The sequence below is a fragment of the Chrysemys picta genome, chromosome 11 (genome assembly GCF_011386835.1).
Source record: "Chrysemys picta bellii isolate R12L10 chromosome 11, ASM1138683v2, whole genome shotgun sequence".
Lineage (NCBI taxonomy): Eukaryota > Metazoa > Chordata > Testudines > Emydidae > Chrysemys > Chrysemys picta.
Genome location: NC_088801.1, coordinates 27,480,632 through 27,495,400, shown reverse-complemented (window position 1 = coordinate 27,495,400; position 14,769 = coordinate 27,480,632). Strand labels below are relative to the sequence as shown.

Genomic DNA, 14,769 nt, shown 5'->3' with positions numbered 1-14,769 from the left:
CCCATCACGCAGGAGAGTTTATAATCCTGTAGTGTTAGGAAACCTTAAGGCTAGGTCTACACTACGGGGGGTGGGGATCGACCTAAGATACACAACTTCAGCTACGTGAATAGCGTAGCTGAAGTTGCGTATTTTAGGTCGACTTACCTGGCTGTGAGGACAGCGGCGAGTCGACCGCTGCCGCGCTGCTGTCGACTCCGCTTCTGCCTCTTGCTGCGGTGGATTTCCGGAATAGACGGCAGAGCCATCGGGGATCGATTTTATCGCGTCTTCACTAGATGCGATACGTTGATCCCCAATAGATCGATTGCTACCCCGGCGGGTAGTGAAGACGTGCCCTCAGACTCAAACTTCCCATGTTTTGCTTTATCCTGGAGAGAGAAAGTAACTAGACAGCTGCATTTTCAAAATAATTAAAAAGAAGTAATATTTTAAATTAAAGGCCAAGTTCTGTCCTTGGATTCATACACTGTGATGTGCATGCAATCTGAGGACCCATTTGGCCCTTATAAAAAAATAACTGTGATAATAATGTGCTATATTTTATTTCTTTGTTGACATCTTTTTTTATTCGCCCTTCCAGCACCTGTACACACAAGCATGGGAAGCAGACAAGACAAAAGTTCACATCATGCCAGATATTCCAGAGATTGCTTTGGCAAAAGCAAATGCATATAACATAAGTGACGTAAGTACTGCTACTCAACTGAAAGATAGTGCCAACTAATCAGTCTATCTAGTATTAGGAATAATTAAAATGACAGTACTGTAGAATCTCATTTATTTACCCTTCACTAATCCATAGTAATTTGCACTCAGCAAAGATTTCATAGCAGAAACTGTAATGAGTTGCCACAGTAAAAAACAAAATATACTGCAGAATATTTATGGATACATTATGAAAATATTAACATAAATAATTAAAACGGGATTTGTAATTGTTAAAATAATAGTTTGGGTATCTTTGAGTTTTTTATTTGTTGTTTTTCCTCCCTAATTTATAAAATTTAGTCCATAATCCACAACAGTCTCCATTTTTCATGCAAATTAGTGTGCCTCTGCTGTATGTAATAGACAACATGGGCCAGTTTCAACTTCTGATATCTAAATTTCACTGCTAAAATCTGCACATGTAAAATGAGGAATGGCATGTATAGATACCATCTTGCAATGCCGTATCCATCTGTTGTCTCTTGCTTTATACTTCGATTGTAAGCTTTTTGGGCAAGGGCCGTCTGTTTGTTCTGTGTTTGCACAGCATCTGGCACAAGGGGATCCTGGTTCATTACTGGGGCTCCCAGGCAGTATGGTAATCTAAATAAATAAATAATGTACACAAAAGTAGATATTTTTTATTGCATTTTTGAAATGGTGGCCTCTTCCTTATGGATACAATTTGTGCCTTCTAAATTTTCACCAATATTTTTGCACTTGAAGAAACAAATCAGGGTCTTTTGCCCTTCTAGTTACCTAGCTGCAGGTGCAAATCAGATAGTTAGAGATGCAAATACTTTGCGCTTAATTTTGAAATATTGCCCCGTGGTGTGCCTGAATGCCTTAAGACACTTGTTGTATGAATGTTAAATATATGAGGACAGAGCAGTGCTACTGAAAAGTTCTTGTTTCAAATGATCACATATATGGCATAGTTTATTCTGTTTTTAATATGCATTAGTGCATTTTAAAAAAGGAATATTCTCTCTCTTTTTTTTTTTTTTTTCAATTTACAGAAAATGTACAAGCATTCCTTGGAAGAGTCTAAAAGGAAAGGGTATGACCTCAGAGCTGATGCTATCTCCATTAAAGCTGCCAAAGCTTCCAGAGACATTGCTAGTGATGTGAGTTTTTAAAAGAGGAAACTATCTATTGTCAAATATTATGAAGCATTCATTTATCGACTTGATTCCATTTTGGATGCTTTTATTTTCTATATTGTTTATAAATGTGTTTAATAAGTATAGCTTTTGTGACATTATATTGGCTCACAGTGATCAAAGAGCAATTACTTCATTAGGAAGATAGGGAGATACATAAGGAGCCATTCTAGAATGGCGCTCATTTAGAAAACCAATTTTACCTGTATAGTACGAGTCATTTGTCAAAGTGACTTTGCTGGAGCACTTTATATATATATAGTAGCTGCATGCTTTAGTTTAGATATATACGTGTTACTCCTTAATTGCTGCATTATGGAGTTCAGATGTTAACCTCACCAATATTTGAATGGAACAAAGGGCACTTTGTAATAAATTATGTTTGCTGCTAATACTGCAATGGTAGGATCTGATTACTCAGCTTATCTCTGTTTAGGGACATTTGCACTGAAGTCAGGGGGGCAAATCCTGCAGAGAAAACCAGTACAGAGTTTCACTGTGCAAAGGTGGGATGGGAGAACAGAACTCAGGGTCCACACTGAGGTTCCCTGAATACCAGTGTTCAGGCTTTGGGTGTAGCAAGGACAAAACTAGCCTATGGAAGGGGAAGGCTGAAGGAGCTGATGCTGTGTTGATCCTCAAGATCTTCCCCACAGCAGCCTCAGAGTTACAATAGACACTGCAGAGTGGATCTGCAGCTGCTTCATAGCCTGGGAGAAGGTTTCCTCCCTCCCAAGCCCTCTCCAAGGAGCTGAGTAGTGCAGATCAGAGCCTGATAGTGGGTCTGTGCACTCTGCTAACCAGGATTTAGGCCAATGGGAGTGTTGCTTGAGTATGGACTTAGTTCGGGTTTAAGGTTTTAATCCATTACACTGTTATTAAGAAAACAAAACTCAGAAACTGTGGGAAGCAGCTTCTAAGTTTAAAAACAATTGTTCAGTCTTAGAACTAAACATAACCACAGAGGTCATTTGATCTTCAAACTTGGGCCAAACTCCAGACCTGAGCTCAAAGTGTTAGTAAAATAAAATCCAAACATTTTTCAAAGGGATGCCTTCTGCAAATTGGGCCTTCCTTAGTTTCTTATCAGTCTCTCAATCTTCTCAAAGTATGTGATGCCATGACAGTGAGATTCAATAACAGCTGCTCTCAGAGGCTACATGAGGCACTGCAGGGAGCATGGCATTATGAAGAAACTTTCCCTTTCATGAAAAAGATTTTTAGGACAATTCTTTTAAAAATGTCCCTCATAAAGCTCAAAGAGGTAGGACCCCTGAGTTTTTTCAAGGGTTAGCATCAGGTTAAGTAGAAAAAGCTACTGGTGCTGTGTTTGCCACAGTGATTTTTAAATAGCGTATTTCTAATGGACATGGATTTTTCTCAGAGGAAAGGTTGCTTAATTGTTTTCTCAATTTGATTTGTTATAGGCAAGGTGGTTTTAAGGCCTTTTGTTCTGTTTTCTTCACAGTACAAATACAAATTAGGTTATGAAATGGATAAGGGGAAACTTGTAGGCTTCCGCAGCCTCCAGGATGATCCCAAACTAGTCCATTTTATGCAAGTGGCTAAGATGCAGTCTGGTCGTGAGTACAGGAAAGCCTATGAGACCAGCAAGACCAGTTACCATACACCTGCTGATACATTAAGTATCAGGGCAGCGAAGGAGGCACAAGGTAATATAACCAACACGAACTACAAACACCTGCTGCACAAATATATCCTCCTACCAGATGCAGTTAATGTGGAACTGACCAGAAACATGAATCGGATTCAGAGTAATGTAAGTTACTGTTTTTTGTTCTGATTTGGCCACTGCCTATACTACTTTTTCAGTTGTGTATGAAGATTTTTTTTTTCAACAAGAGAATTTTTCAGTTGCTGAAGTTTGTAAAATGTGTTTTTCCTTTTTGTCTTCTGTTTTACAGAATAAGTACAAAGAGGACTACAATGAATGGTACAAAGGACTTGGTTGGAGCCCTGCTGGTTCTCTGGACGTGGAGAAATCTAAGAAAGCCACAGAAATTGCAAGTGACAGGAATTACCGCCAGCACCCAAGCCTTTTCCCCTTCACAAAACAGAGTGACTCCATGGACATGGTACTAGCAAAACACAATGCAGATGTGATGAATCAGGTGAGTGGATACAGTGAAAATTGTGTATGTAAACTATCACTGTGTAATTCAGCATCACTGCCTTTCTCCAACATTGCTTAAAACACATGCTTCCCTGGCAAACTTGCTTTGCCAGGATAATTAATTTCTTTTTAAGGTGTGAGAGAACCAACCATTTACAGATTTCTTTTACCAGATCCAAGCACCCAATTACTGGCTAAATAGTTTCTTCTCCCATTTTTCTCAGGGTTAGATCATGCCATTGTTACTTGTACAGTCTCATTTATTCTCATTGGCATGATATAAATGTTAATTTCTAATTCTGGGGTGTGGGAGGAGAACTATAAGCTTCCATAACAGCATTCAGAAGTCTAGTCAGTACAGGTCTCTTCCTGCCCTCTTTACTAAGGAGAAACACTGGCTTTAAATAAATGACTGTGGAACAGACTGATAGTCATTGCTAGAAATGCTCATTAAGGGCCTGATGAATTGACCTCAGTGGGAGCAAGATAGGATCCTAATTCACCTGAATCATGGATTAAGTCAGTAAAAATAAATACAATCAGCAACTCTCTCTCTCTCTCTCTCTCTCTCTGTCCATAAACAAAGTACACACAGAGAGATCTATCTATCATTCATATTAGCATATCTGGTACTCTTTTTTTTTTTTCCTGTAGCATATGTACACTCAAGCTTGGGAGAAGGATAAACTTCAGCTTCATGTGATGCCAGATACACCTGATATTCTACAGGCCAGACAGAACATGGCAAATTACAGTCAGGTAAAGAGTTTTAAAATACTTTAGACTGTAGTTCATTTTTGAATATATTAGTTCTGTTTTCCTCAATGAAAGGTGTCCTGTTATTTAAGAGTAAATATTTGTTATGAACTAGAGGGAAATGAAAAATAGATGGGACTTCAACTCCTATGTCACTTGGGAGCTTCTGAAAATTTAATCCTAAACTCTTGCTAAACATAAATATTAGCCCTGTTCAGCAAGGTGAACTCAGAAAAAGGCTTAGTGCATTCTTTATACCTCCCACAGAGATGTACAGGGTCCTTCATGGCCTCAGTCAGAGTAGGTTACAAATTCCTTGTTATAAAATTCCAAACCCACTATGTGCAGGTTTCTCAACCAATCATCATGGACCCACTGGGCACTGTGATGTCCTGTCGCTTTAAATTTTGAGCACTTCTCTGTGCAAAACTTCACCTTCATGTTGATTTCAGTTTTGGTGCCAGCACAATGAAGACGCCACAGCAAACAGCTGTGTTTCCATCAGCTCCCTTTGTGTCTGTTTGTCTGTCTCCCTCTCTGCTGGGTTCAAATATAACATACTGGCAATGAGGAATTTATATTTCACGAATAGCCTCTGTTCCCACTGCCTGAAGAGAAGAAATAGCAGATAATAATATGTATAAAAGGGGGAAAGTTCACCTCTAGGCACCAGGTGACAGACTGCTGCTTTTTGCTGCTGGGACAGTGTGAGCCAGCTAGCTAGAGAGGGGAAAGTAGGCAAATAAAGATAGAACAAAGGATCTGGGTCGCAGTTACTGCTGGAGCTGTCCAAACAGAACAGTGAGGGGAATGTAAGCAGCCATCTTGGCTGACTACTGGAAGAAGGCAGCATGTGAGATAGCTTTAGCCTTCACTGAGAGTCTTCAGCCAGCAGGGGAGCTGAAAGGAAGAATTCTGCATTCTACAGTATAAGCACACAGCCAGCAAAGGGAAATCAAGGGCAGATAGTGCACAGTTTAAAAAAGGGGGAATTTCACTGTGGCAGAGATGATGTCCAGGAGGCGTGAAGTGCAACAGCAGAGCAGAGTAAAATGGCAACTTTTCTGGGCAATGTTGATGAGTCTGATGAAAACCACAAATCATAGATTCATAGATTCTAGGACTGGAAGGGACCTCGAGAGGTCATCGAGTCCAGTCCCCTGCCCGCATGGCAGGACCAAATACCATCTAGACCATCCCTGATAGACATTTATCATGAATGTACCTTGAATGTTTTGAGCAATTTATTGCTTGCAACACCATTCCAGACAGACAAATGGTTTCAGACTTACTGACAGTGATGGGTCCAAAGGCATATAGACTGCTGCGTGACCTGTTGTGTCCAACTGTGCCTGGAACTTCCACATATGCTGCAATTACTGCAGCAATACAGGAACACTTTTCTCCTATCCCGTTGATGATAGCGGAATAATACCAGTTCCATCAGTGACATCAGGAAAGTGGAGAATTGGGAGCACAGTTTGTTGCTGCTCTAAGGAAGTTGTTAGAGTATTGTCAGTTTGATGCCCTGTGTGACCAGTTTGTCTCTAGATTATGTAATGACGAGATCCAGAAAAAGTTAGTGTCTGGGTCAGTGCTTCAAGATGGCTGTTGAAGTAGCTATTGTCATGGAAACTGCAGAGAAGGATTCTCTGAACTTTAATGTGAACCAAGATGATCACATCCTGCATTGGCAAGACAAAGGACCATGGGAACATAAGAAATTTCCATGTGGCCATTGTGCACAAACTACGCATGCTGAGAAGGATTGCTGGACATGCCAGGTTACCTGCAGGAAGTGCCAGAAGAAAGGACAAATTGACATGGCCTGTTGCACAGTTCAGTGACTAGCAATCCAGAGTAACCATCGATCTAAGAAGACATCTATGAAGATTGAACTTCAGAAAGAACCGAAGTCGGAAATTCATAATGTGGATAAAGAAAAGAGTTCTAGTGACACTGATCAAGACCTAGCCCTACACATGTTATCAGAAGTTGGAGTAAAAAATGGCATCTTGGTTACTCCCTTGATTGAAGGTTTTCCTGCAAGACTGGAACTTGATACTGGAGCTGCCATCTCACTGATTTCTGCATCTACCTATCACCAGATATTGTCACAAGCGCCTCTGGAAGAAACCTCCATGATTTTGAAGTATTATTTTGGAGAAAAGTTAGTAACAGAAGGGATATTCCGGGTGCCTGTTCAACTAGATGGGCAATCAGTTGTTTTACTCTTGTATGTAATCAAAGGAAAGTTATCACCATTATTTGGCAGATCTTGGCTTGAGACGCTTAAGGAGAATTGGACCGAGATCATGGTGACCATGAAAGCACCTCAAAGTCTTCAAGAAATACTGGACAGACACTCCAAAGTCTTTGAACAAGAACTTGGACAGATAAGCAATGCGTCAGTGAAGCTCATTATTAAGTCTGATAGACAGCCAAAATATTGCAAGCCCAGAGTTGTGCCTTCTACTCTGAAGCCTCTAGTAGAAGCTGATATGGACCATTTAGTGAACACTGGAGTCTTATCACAGATTTCACATGGTGAGTTGGCTACACCCATCATACAAGTAATCAAGAAGGATGGCTCATTTCCAGATTTGTGGCGTTTGTGATGCTGAATCCAGTTTCATGTTTAGACCAGTAGTCCACTAACTCGTATTGAAGATTTGTTTGCTACTCTTAGTGAAGAACTGTGTTTCAGTAAATTGGATTTGCTCAATGCATACCTACAAATAGAGATTGATCCCACATCTCACAAATATCTCACAATCAACATGCAAAAAGGCTTATTTTGTTGTAACAGGTTGCCTTTCAGTATCACATAGGCATTTGTCCTGTCCCAGAAAGCTATGGATGAGATTCTGAAGGGACTGAACAAAGTTCAGTGCTACTTGGATGACATCCTTGTTACATGAAAGGATCCAGAGGAAAGGATCCATCTTCAAAATTTGGATGTTGTCTTGCAGTGTTTGGAAGGCCATGGACTGAGAGTATGTCAAGACAAATGTGAGTTTTCAAATCTTCAGTTGAATACCTTGCACATGCAATTGATACCACAGGCTTAAGGAATCACCAGAGAAAGAGAAGGTGGTTCTTCACGCACCACTCCAGAGAATGTGTCAGTTACATTCATTCTTAGGGCTGCTTAACTACTAATCTGCCTAATCTGGTGACAGTATTGGCACCTTTACATGAAGTGTTACAAGCAAAGAAAAAATGGAAGTAGACTCTGTGTGTGTGTGTGTGTGTGTGTGTGTGTGTGTGTGTGTGTGTGTGTGTGTGTTTAAGGAAGCTAAGAAACTTGACATCAGCCAAAGTTCTTATTCACTTTGATGCCTCACTACTATTGCAATTGGCTTGTAATGCTTCACCATCTGAGTGTATGAGCTCTTTCCCCATATTTTTCCTGATGGCATGGAGAAAACAATTGCCTTTGCTTCACGAATGCTTACTATGCTTGAGAAGAATTATGTACAAATAGAGCAAGAAGCTCTAAGCATTATCTTCAGAATTCGGAAGTTCCATATCTATCTGTATGGTAGATATTTTACCTTGCTGATGGATCATCTCCTGTCACTTTCAATTTTTGCACCTAAACATGGAATTCCATCATTAATTGCTGCTCGGATGCAATGGTGGTCATTGCTACTTTCAGCTCATTCCTATACTATTCAGTTCTGTAAAGGGACTCAACACGGCAATGCTGATGGGCTGCCATGCCCAAGCTCCCATTAGCCCAAAGAAATGTCAGATGAAATGTTTTATCTCAATTTGATGGAGAGGTTACCCGTCACTAGCACTGACATCAACACAAAAACCGCTAAGGATGATGTGCTTTCTCTTGTGAAGAGAATGGTATTACAAGGTACAGTGTTAGATCATAAGAATCCCCAGTTTACGTCACATCAGTGTGTTTTATATCTGAATCACAATTGCATCTTATGCAGAATAAGAGTGATCATTCCGGAATTCGGAATCCGGAACTTCACTCTCTGGTTTTTGTGATGGTCGTTTTGGCATTGTGTGAGTGAAGGCCATAGACTGGAGTCCTGTTTGATGACAAAGACATTGAGAGGAAAGAGAAGTGCTATAGTATGTGTCAGTAAATTCAGCATGATCCTGGCCCAGATCATTTACACCTTTGGTTGGGGCCTCAGACTCCTTGGACACACATTTGCATGGACTTTGCCAGACCTTTAGTCGTAATCAGTGTGTATTCAAAGTGGCCAGAGATTTTAGAATGATTTCTACTACAGCTACCAAACCCATTGGACATCTCTGGATGTTTAGCCAATTTGGCTTACTAGAAGTGTTGGTGAGTGACAACAGACTTCAATTTTGCTCTGAAGAATTTCAGAGGTTCCTAGCGTCAAATGGAATTCAGCACATATATGTTCTGCTCCATACCATCCTGCTACAAATGGACTTGCAGAATGCTTTTACAGTCATGTGAGGCCTGCTTAAGAGCTAACAAGTCTATTTTGAGTCATCAGCAGAAACTGGATAATTTCTTGCTTGTCTACAGGAACACAACACGTGTTACTACCCAGGAGTCATCTGCAACTCTTCTCTTGAAGTGATCTTTGTGTACCTGTTGGGACCTGCTACATCCTGATGTTGCCTCCTCTGTAGCCAAATCCCAATCTATGCAAATTGATTAATGATGTGAGACTCATCATCATCTTTTTTTTTCAAGTAGGAGACTCAGTGTAGACTCGCAACTACAGTTGTGGAGTGAAACGGGTACCTGGTGAACTTGTAAAATGCACAGGACTTGTTTTGTGTGTGGTAGAACTGGTGGTATTTTATGGAAATGACATATGGATCAGTTGCAGTCTTGACAAGTACTGGAGTTGGGGGATGTTCCAGTAGGACTTTCTGTTCCTCCTTTCAAACGTCCTTCCATTACAACTCCTAATGTCAACAGTTTGGTGGAAGAAACTTTGGTACCAGATCCAGTTGATTCCTTACCCCGAACTGTTCCTGTTGTGAAGGGCACTGCCACATCATTGTCACCATATTATTCCAGAGAGTGCGAAAACCAGTTGTATGCCTGAATTTATATATTGTTTAGCTAGTGAGTTGTTATTCCAGGGCAGAATAATCCCTTGCAATTTGAGAGTCTGTGGTAGTCCACCCGCACTATTTAGGTTATATAGGTCACGAAAGCTTATGCCCAAATTAATCTGTTAGTCTTTAAGGTGCCACCAGACTCGTTGTTGTTTAGGTTATATAGTGTTTCATGTAAATGATGATGTATATAAATTTGGGAAGTTTTTTAAAGTAGGGTGGAGAATGAGATGGTCTGCCTCTTTTAATGTTTAGCATTCCCAGTGCAAAGTCTCACCTTAGTGTTGGTTTCAGTTTTACTGCCAGAACAATAAAGTCTCCATAGCAGACAGCTGTAGGGTTACCATATTTTGTGCCTCCAAATGGAGGACACTCCACGGGGCCCCGGCCCCGCCCATGCCCCACACGCCCCAACTCCGCCCCCTCCCCAAAGTCTCCGCCCCCTCCCCTGCTTCCCGCGAACATTTGATTCGCGGGAAGCCTGAAGCAGGTAAGGGGAAGTGTGGGGGGAGGAGGCGCGGCTCAGGCTGGCCCCCCGGCGGCTCCAGCCTGGGTCGGCTCGGGCCCTGGGGTGCCGGCCCCGGCCGAGCACCCCCGGCCCGCCCAGCACTGCTGGCCCCCTGCGGCCCGGCCCCGCGACCCCGGACCGGCTCGCGGCCCTGCGGCCCGGCGCACCCCGTGACCCCAGACCAGCTCCCCGGCCCCGCGGGCCCGGACCGGCTCCGCGGGCCCGGACCGGCACCGCGCCCCCGGCTCCCTGCCCGGCCCTGCACCCAGCCCGGCACTGCGACCCCGGCTCCTGGCCCGGCCTGGCCCCCGGCCCGGCACTGCGCCCCTGGATCCCGGCCCGGCACCGCGCGCCCGGCCCGGCTCCCGGCCCCGCACCGGCCCCGGCCAAAGAGGCCCCGGCCGAGCCCTCCCTCCCGATTTTCCCGGACATGCCCGGCTTTTGGGGATTTCCCCCCGGACGGGGATTTGAGCCCCCAAAAGCCGGACATGTCCGGGAAAATCCGGACGTATGGTAACCCTAGACAGCTGTGTTCTATCAGCTCCCTTTGTGTCTGTCTCTCTCCTTCTCTGCTGAGTCCAAATATAACAGGCACATAGAATATGAAGCATTTACAGTCGTTTTCACCTTTCTTTCTGACTGTCTTTCTTAATTTTCCTTCTAAATATAGGAGAGTGACAGTCTGTGGTAGAGATTTTTCGTAAACTACTTAGTTTTTGCTTTCCATGGATAGTTAGAGGCAGGTCTATTAACTCCAAGTGCCAAGTTTTTAAACTACATGTGCATAGTTCAACTGGATTGCATTTTTTTAGAGCTACAGTACATCCTTATTAATAGGAAATTTGTAAATCCATACCCAATATTAGTAGTTCCTTCAGTTCCACTCCAGTGGCCAAACTTTCCAGCAAAGTATTAGTGAGTGAGGAAGGTTGAGCTGGTGTTCAGGGCATTAGACTAGAAGTTGGGAAGCCTGGGTTCAAATCTCTGCCCCACCACGGACTTTCTTTGTGGTTTTGGACATATGAATTAGCCTGTCCACCTCATTTCCCTCTATGTAAAATGGGGATAATAGCACTTTCCTATCTTACAGGGGTGTTGTGAAGATAAATACATTAAAGATTTTGAGGCATTATGACACTAGGGACTATAGAAGTATGCAAAATAGAGAACGAAGTCTCACATTACTAAGGCTTCTTGGACCTGATCCTCAGCTGGTGCAAATCAGCATGTGTTCTCTGAGATGGAGCTCCACATGACAGTGGACATCAGCTGAGGATGTTGGCCCTGTTAGTTTTTACAAATTATCCAACAATATAGAACATACTTGTGTGGTATGAAGCATTAGCATAAATAATCTAAACTGAACAAAGGATATTTGGGGTGTCTCATCCTTGCTTTTGGACTGTTTCATTCTCAGGGTGCATCCAGTGCTGCTAGCCTCGCAAAGAAAGTACTAACTGAACTCTGATTTTTAACCTGGTATGATAGATGGGGATCAAATTCTTTCCTGCTGTAATGCCATTTGCTTTGGTGGAGTGACAAAGGGAATGAATTCATCCCTAAATATTAATTATTCCTTATGTAAGAACAAGCATTGCAAACAGATTATTTGTACTCTAGTAAGCACTTGTGGAAAAAACCTATAATGTGTTAAAGACACAATCCCTAATACTGCCCCTAAAGTGTCAAATCTTGAAGTTCTTACCCGAGGGTCTATTGTAGCCACAGCCTTGCATTAGACAGTGCAGATCACATTGCCGCAGTGAAAGTATCAGTAACTATCGTAAAACAATGTTTCCAAATGCTCCCCGGCACACAGAGGGTGCAGTGTATGCTGTCCTGCATATTTGGCCCGCTCTGCTCGTAGGGAAAGGGTAATGAACAAAGAGCAGCCTGCTCCCTGAATGGGATTCTTTGTGCTCTCACTTTTTGCATCCATGCAGGGCTCAGCCACAACCTGGCCCTCAATTTTCTCACACACTTTTCTCGGGCAAAACTTTTGCCTGAGTAAGTGCTGAGTTAAAATGGAGCGTAGTACTCTGGACTTGGATTCCATGTTTATGCAATGGGCCAGCATATTGAAACACATGTGTTCTTTTTGTATTGTTTTTACAAAGATGCAAGGGGAGTTTTGGAAAAAACTCTCTGTTTTTCAATTTTAGAAACTGTACAAACATGGTTGGGAAGAAATGTTAAAGAAAGGCTACGACCTCACACCTGAAGCCATTTCAGTGAAAGCAGCCAAAGCTTCGAGGGACATTGCAAGTGATGTAAGTGACATTTTCAATTCGATCTGTGATGAATTTTATGCACTCAGACACAGTCTAATAAACCTCATTGGGCCAGGTCCATCCCTGTGCTACGAAGGTGTGCTGGAAGGGATAGAGCGTTAAGAGAGCTTTTCCTCTCTGTTTCAAAGTAGCAGCCATGTTAGTCTGTATCCGCAAAAAGAACAGGAGTACTTGTGGCACCTTAGAGACTAACACATTTATTTCAGCATAAGCTTTCGTGGGCTACAGCTCACTCTATGCGTCTGAAGAAGTGGGCTGTAGCCCACGAAAGCTTATGCTGAAATAAATTTGTTAGTCTCTAAGGTGCCACAAGTACTCCTGTTCTTTTTCCTCCCTGTGTAATCAGTGGGACAGACTCTCTTAGCATTGACAAGAGAGTAGGAGAGAGATTGCTCTCACATCATTGCACCATGACCCCAAGCTTGCCGTCTGCTTCTATGTGGCATGGGAGCAGCCTGTACTACCCAGAGCTACCTCCTCTGTTTTTAGAGCAGCAGCAAATTTTGACTCACTAACTCCTCCCACCGCCCTGAGTCAATCTACCATGCAGCTGTAGAACAGGTCTCAGGGCAGACACATGCCCAGCACTGCTCCACATCCCAACCTCAGGGCAGTGCCTGTGTATAAGGACAGGTGTTTGCTAATTTTTAGGGAAATGTTCTGGATAGTCAGGACCCTACATTTTCCAATGCTGACTTTTATCCCTTGAGACACTGGATTATGTCTCTGCCTGGGAGTAAGAGGAAGCGGTCTCTCCAGATTGTAGTTAGTTGGTAATTCATGCAGTGGAGGAGACATTCTGAGAGATGAGCAGCCTGCTCTTCCTACGGAGTCCAAAGGCTCAATTCCTTCGGCAGCAAAGGCATTCCTAGAACACGAACATCAAGCAAAGTTATGCACATACATCAAGGGAATATTAGACCCCTAAGTGTGAAACCATAATGATCTGCTCAGCTTCTAGCATCCAAGAGAGCAAGAAGTTCAAATTTGCTTGTGAGTCTAACTGCCAGCATACATGGCATGCTGGTGAATGTATCTGATAAGCTGTTATTTCCCCATTTTCTCATTCTTGCCTTAATTTGAGTACCACAATCTTTATGATTTTAGTACAAGTATAAAGAAGGTTACCGCAAGCAGCTGGGACATCACATTGGATTCCGCAGCATACAGGATGATCCCAAACTTGTGTTGTCTATGAATGTAGCCAAGATGCAGAGTGAGAGGGAGTACAAGAAAGATTTTGAGAAGTGGAAGACCAAGTTTAACATGCCTGTGGATATGTTGGGCATCCTACTGGCTAAGAAATGCCAGTCGTTGGTTAGTGATGTAGACTACAGACGGATCCTACACCAGTGGACAAGTTTGCCAGACCAGACTAGCATCATCCAAGCTAAGAAAGTATATGAACTACAGAGTGATGTAAGTTTCCTTTTTACTTGATATATTTATTTTATATTTATGAAAGATATGTTCATTATTGAAGAGAATCTGATGTCCCTGTAGAGCAGAAATGACATTTCCACTTGTAGTTCCAGCAATACAGATCATAGCTAAACAAGCTCTATTAATTGCCAGTTAATCTTTTAACATAGTTCATTGATGCAGACAAGCGAATGACTTTCCCTGATTTGTTTGGTTCTTTAACAGAATTTATATAAGTCAGATCTTCAGTGGCTTAAAGGCCTGGGATGGATCCCCTCTGGCTCTTTGGAGGCAGAAAAGAACAAGAAAGCTTCAGAAATCCTGAGTGAGAAGAAATACCGCCAGCCACCAGACACTGTTAAATTCACAAGTATCGCTGATGCCATGGACATAGTTTTGGCAAAGTCTAATGCCAAAAATAGGAGTGATGTAAGTTTCTGAAGGCTGAACATTTAATTGAACAGATAAATGAACTTGTAATTTATTTCAACCTCTTATATAATGCTAAAATTAATATAATTTGAGTTAACAGTGACTAATATGACTTTAAAAAATAAATGTTCAAATTGTTGGTCATAGTTGTTTGTTTAGCAAAATGTCAGATGTCTGTGATTTTTGGTCCATTTGGCATCTTGAGTTCAGCTGTCAAGAAGTCCCAAATGTGATTCAGGAGATTATCGTGGCTTATCTACAGAACTTATTCAATGT

At 42.3% G+C, this 14,769-nt stretch overlaps 1 protein-coding gene across 50 annotated transcripts in view; it reads left to right on the top strand.

Annotated features, from left to right (window-relative positions):
• The window catches only part of NEB (nebulin), a 204,642-nt gene that overhangs the window by 49,134 nt on the left and 140,739 nt on the right, over positions 1-14,769 (top strand). For all 50 annotated transcript variants that reach the window (XM_065561691.1, XM_065561706.1, XM_065561704.1 and 47 more), the window contains exons 40-47: positions 584-688; positions 1,731-1,838; positions 3,343-3,654; positions 3,800-4,006; positions 4,663-4,767; positions 12,511-12,618; positions 13,747-14,058; positions 14,287-14,490. In XM_065561691.1, coding sequence (XP_065417763.1) covers positions 584-688; positions 1,731-1,838; positions 3,343-3,654; positions 3,800-4,006; positions 4,663-4,767; positions 12,511-12,618; positions 13,747-14,058; positions 14,287-14,490 — 1,461 coding nt within the window. The remainder of the gene's footprint in view (positions 1-583; positions 689-1,730; positions 1,839-3,342; positions 3,655-3,799; positions 4,007-4,662; positions 4,768-12,510; positions 12,619-13,746; positions 14,059-14,286; positions 14,491-14,769) is intronic.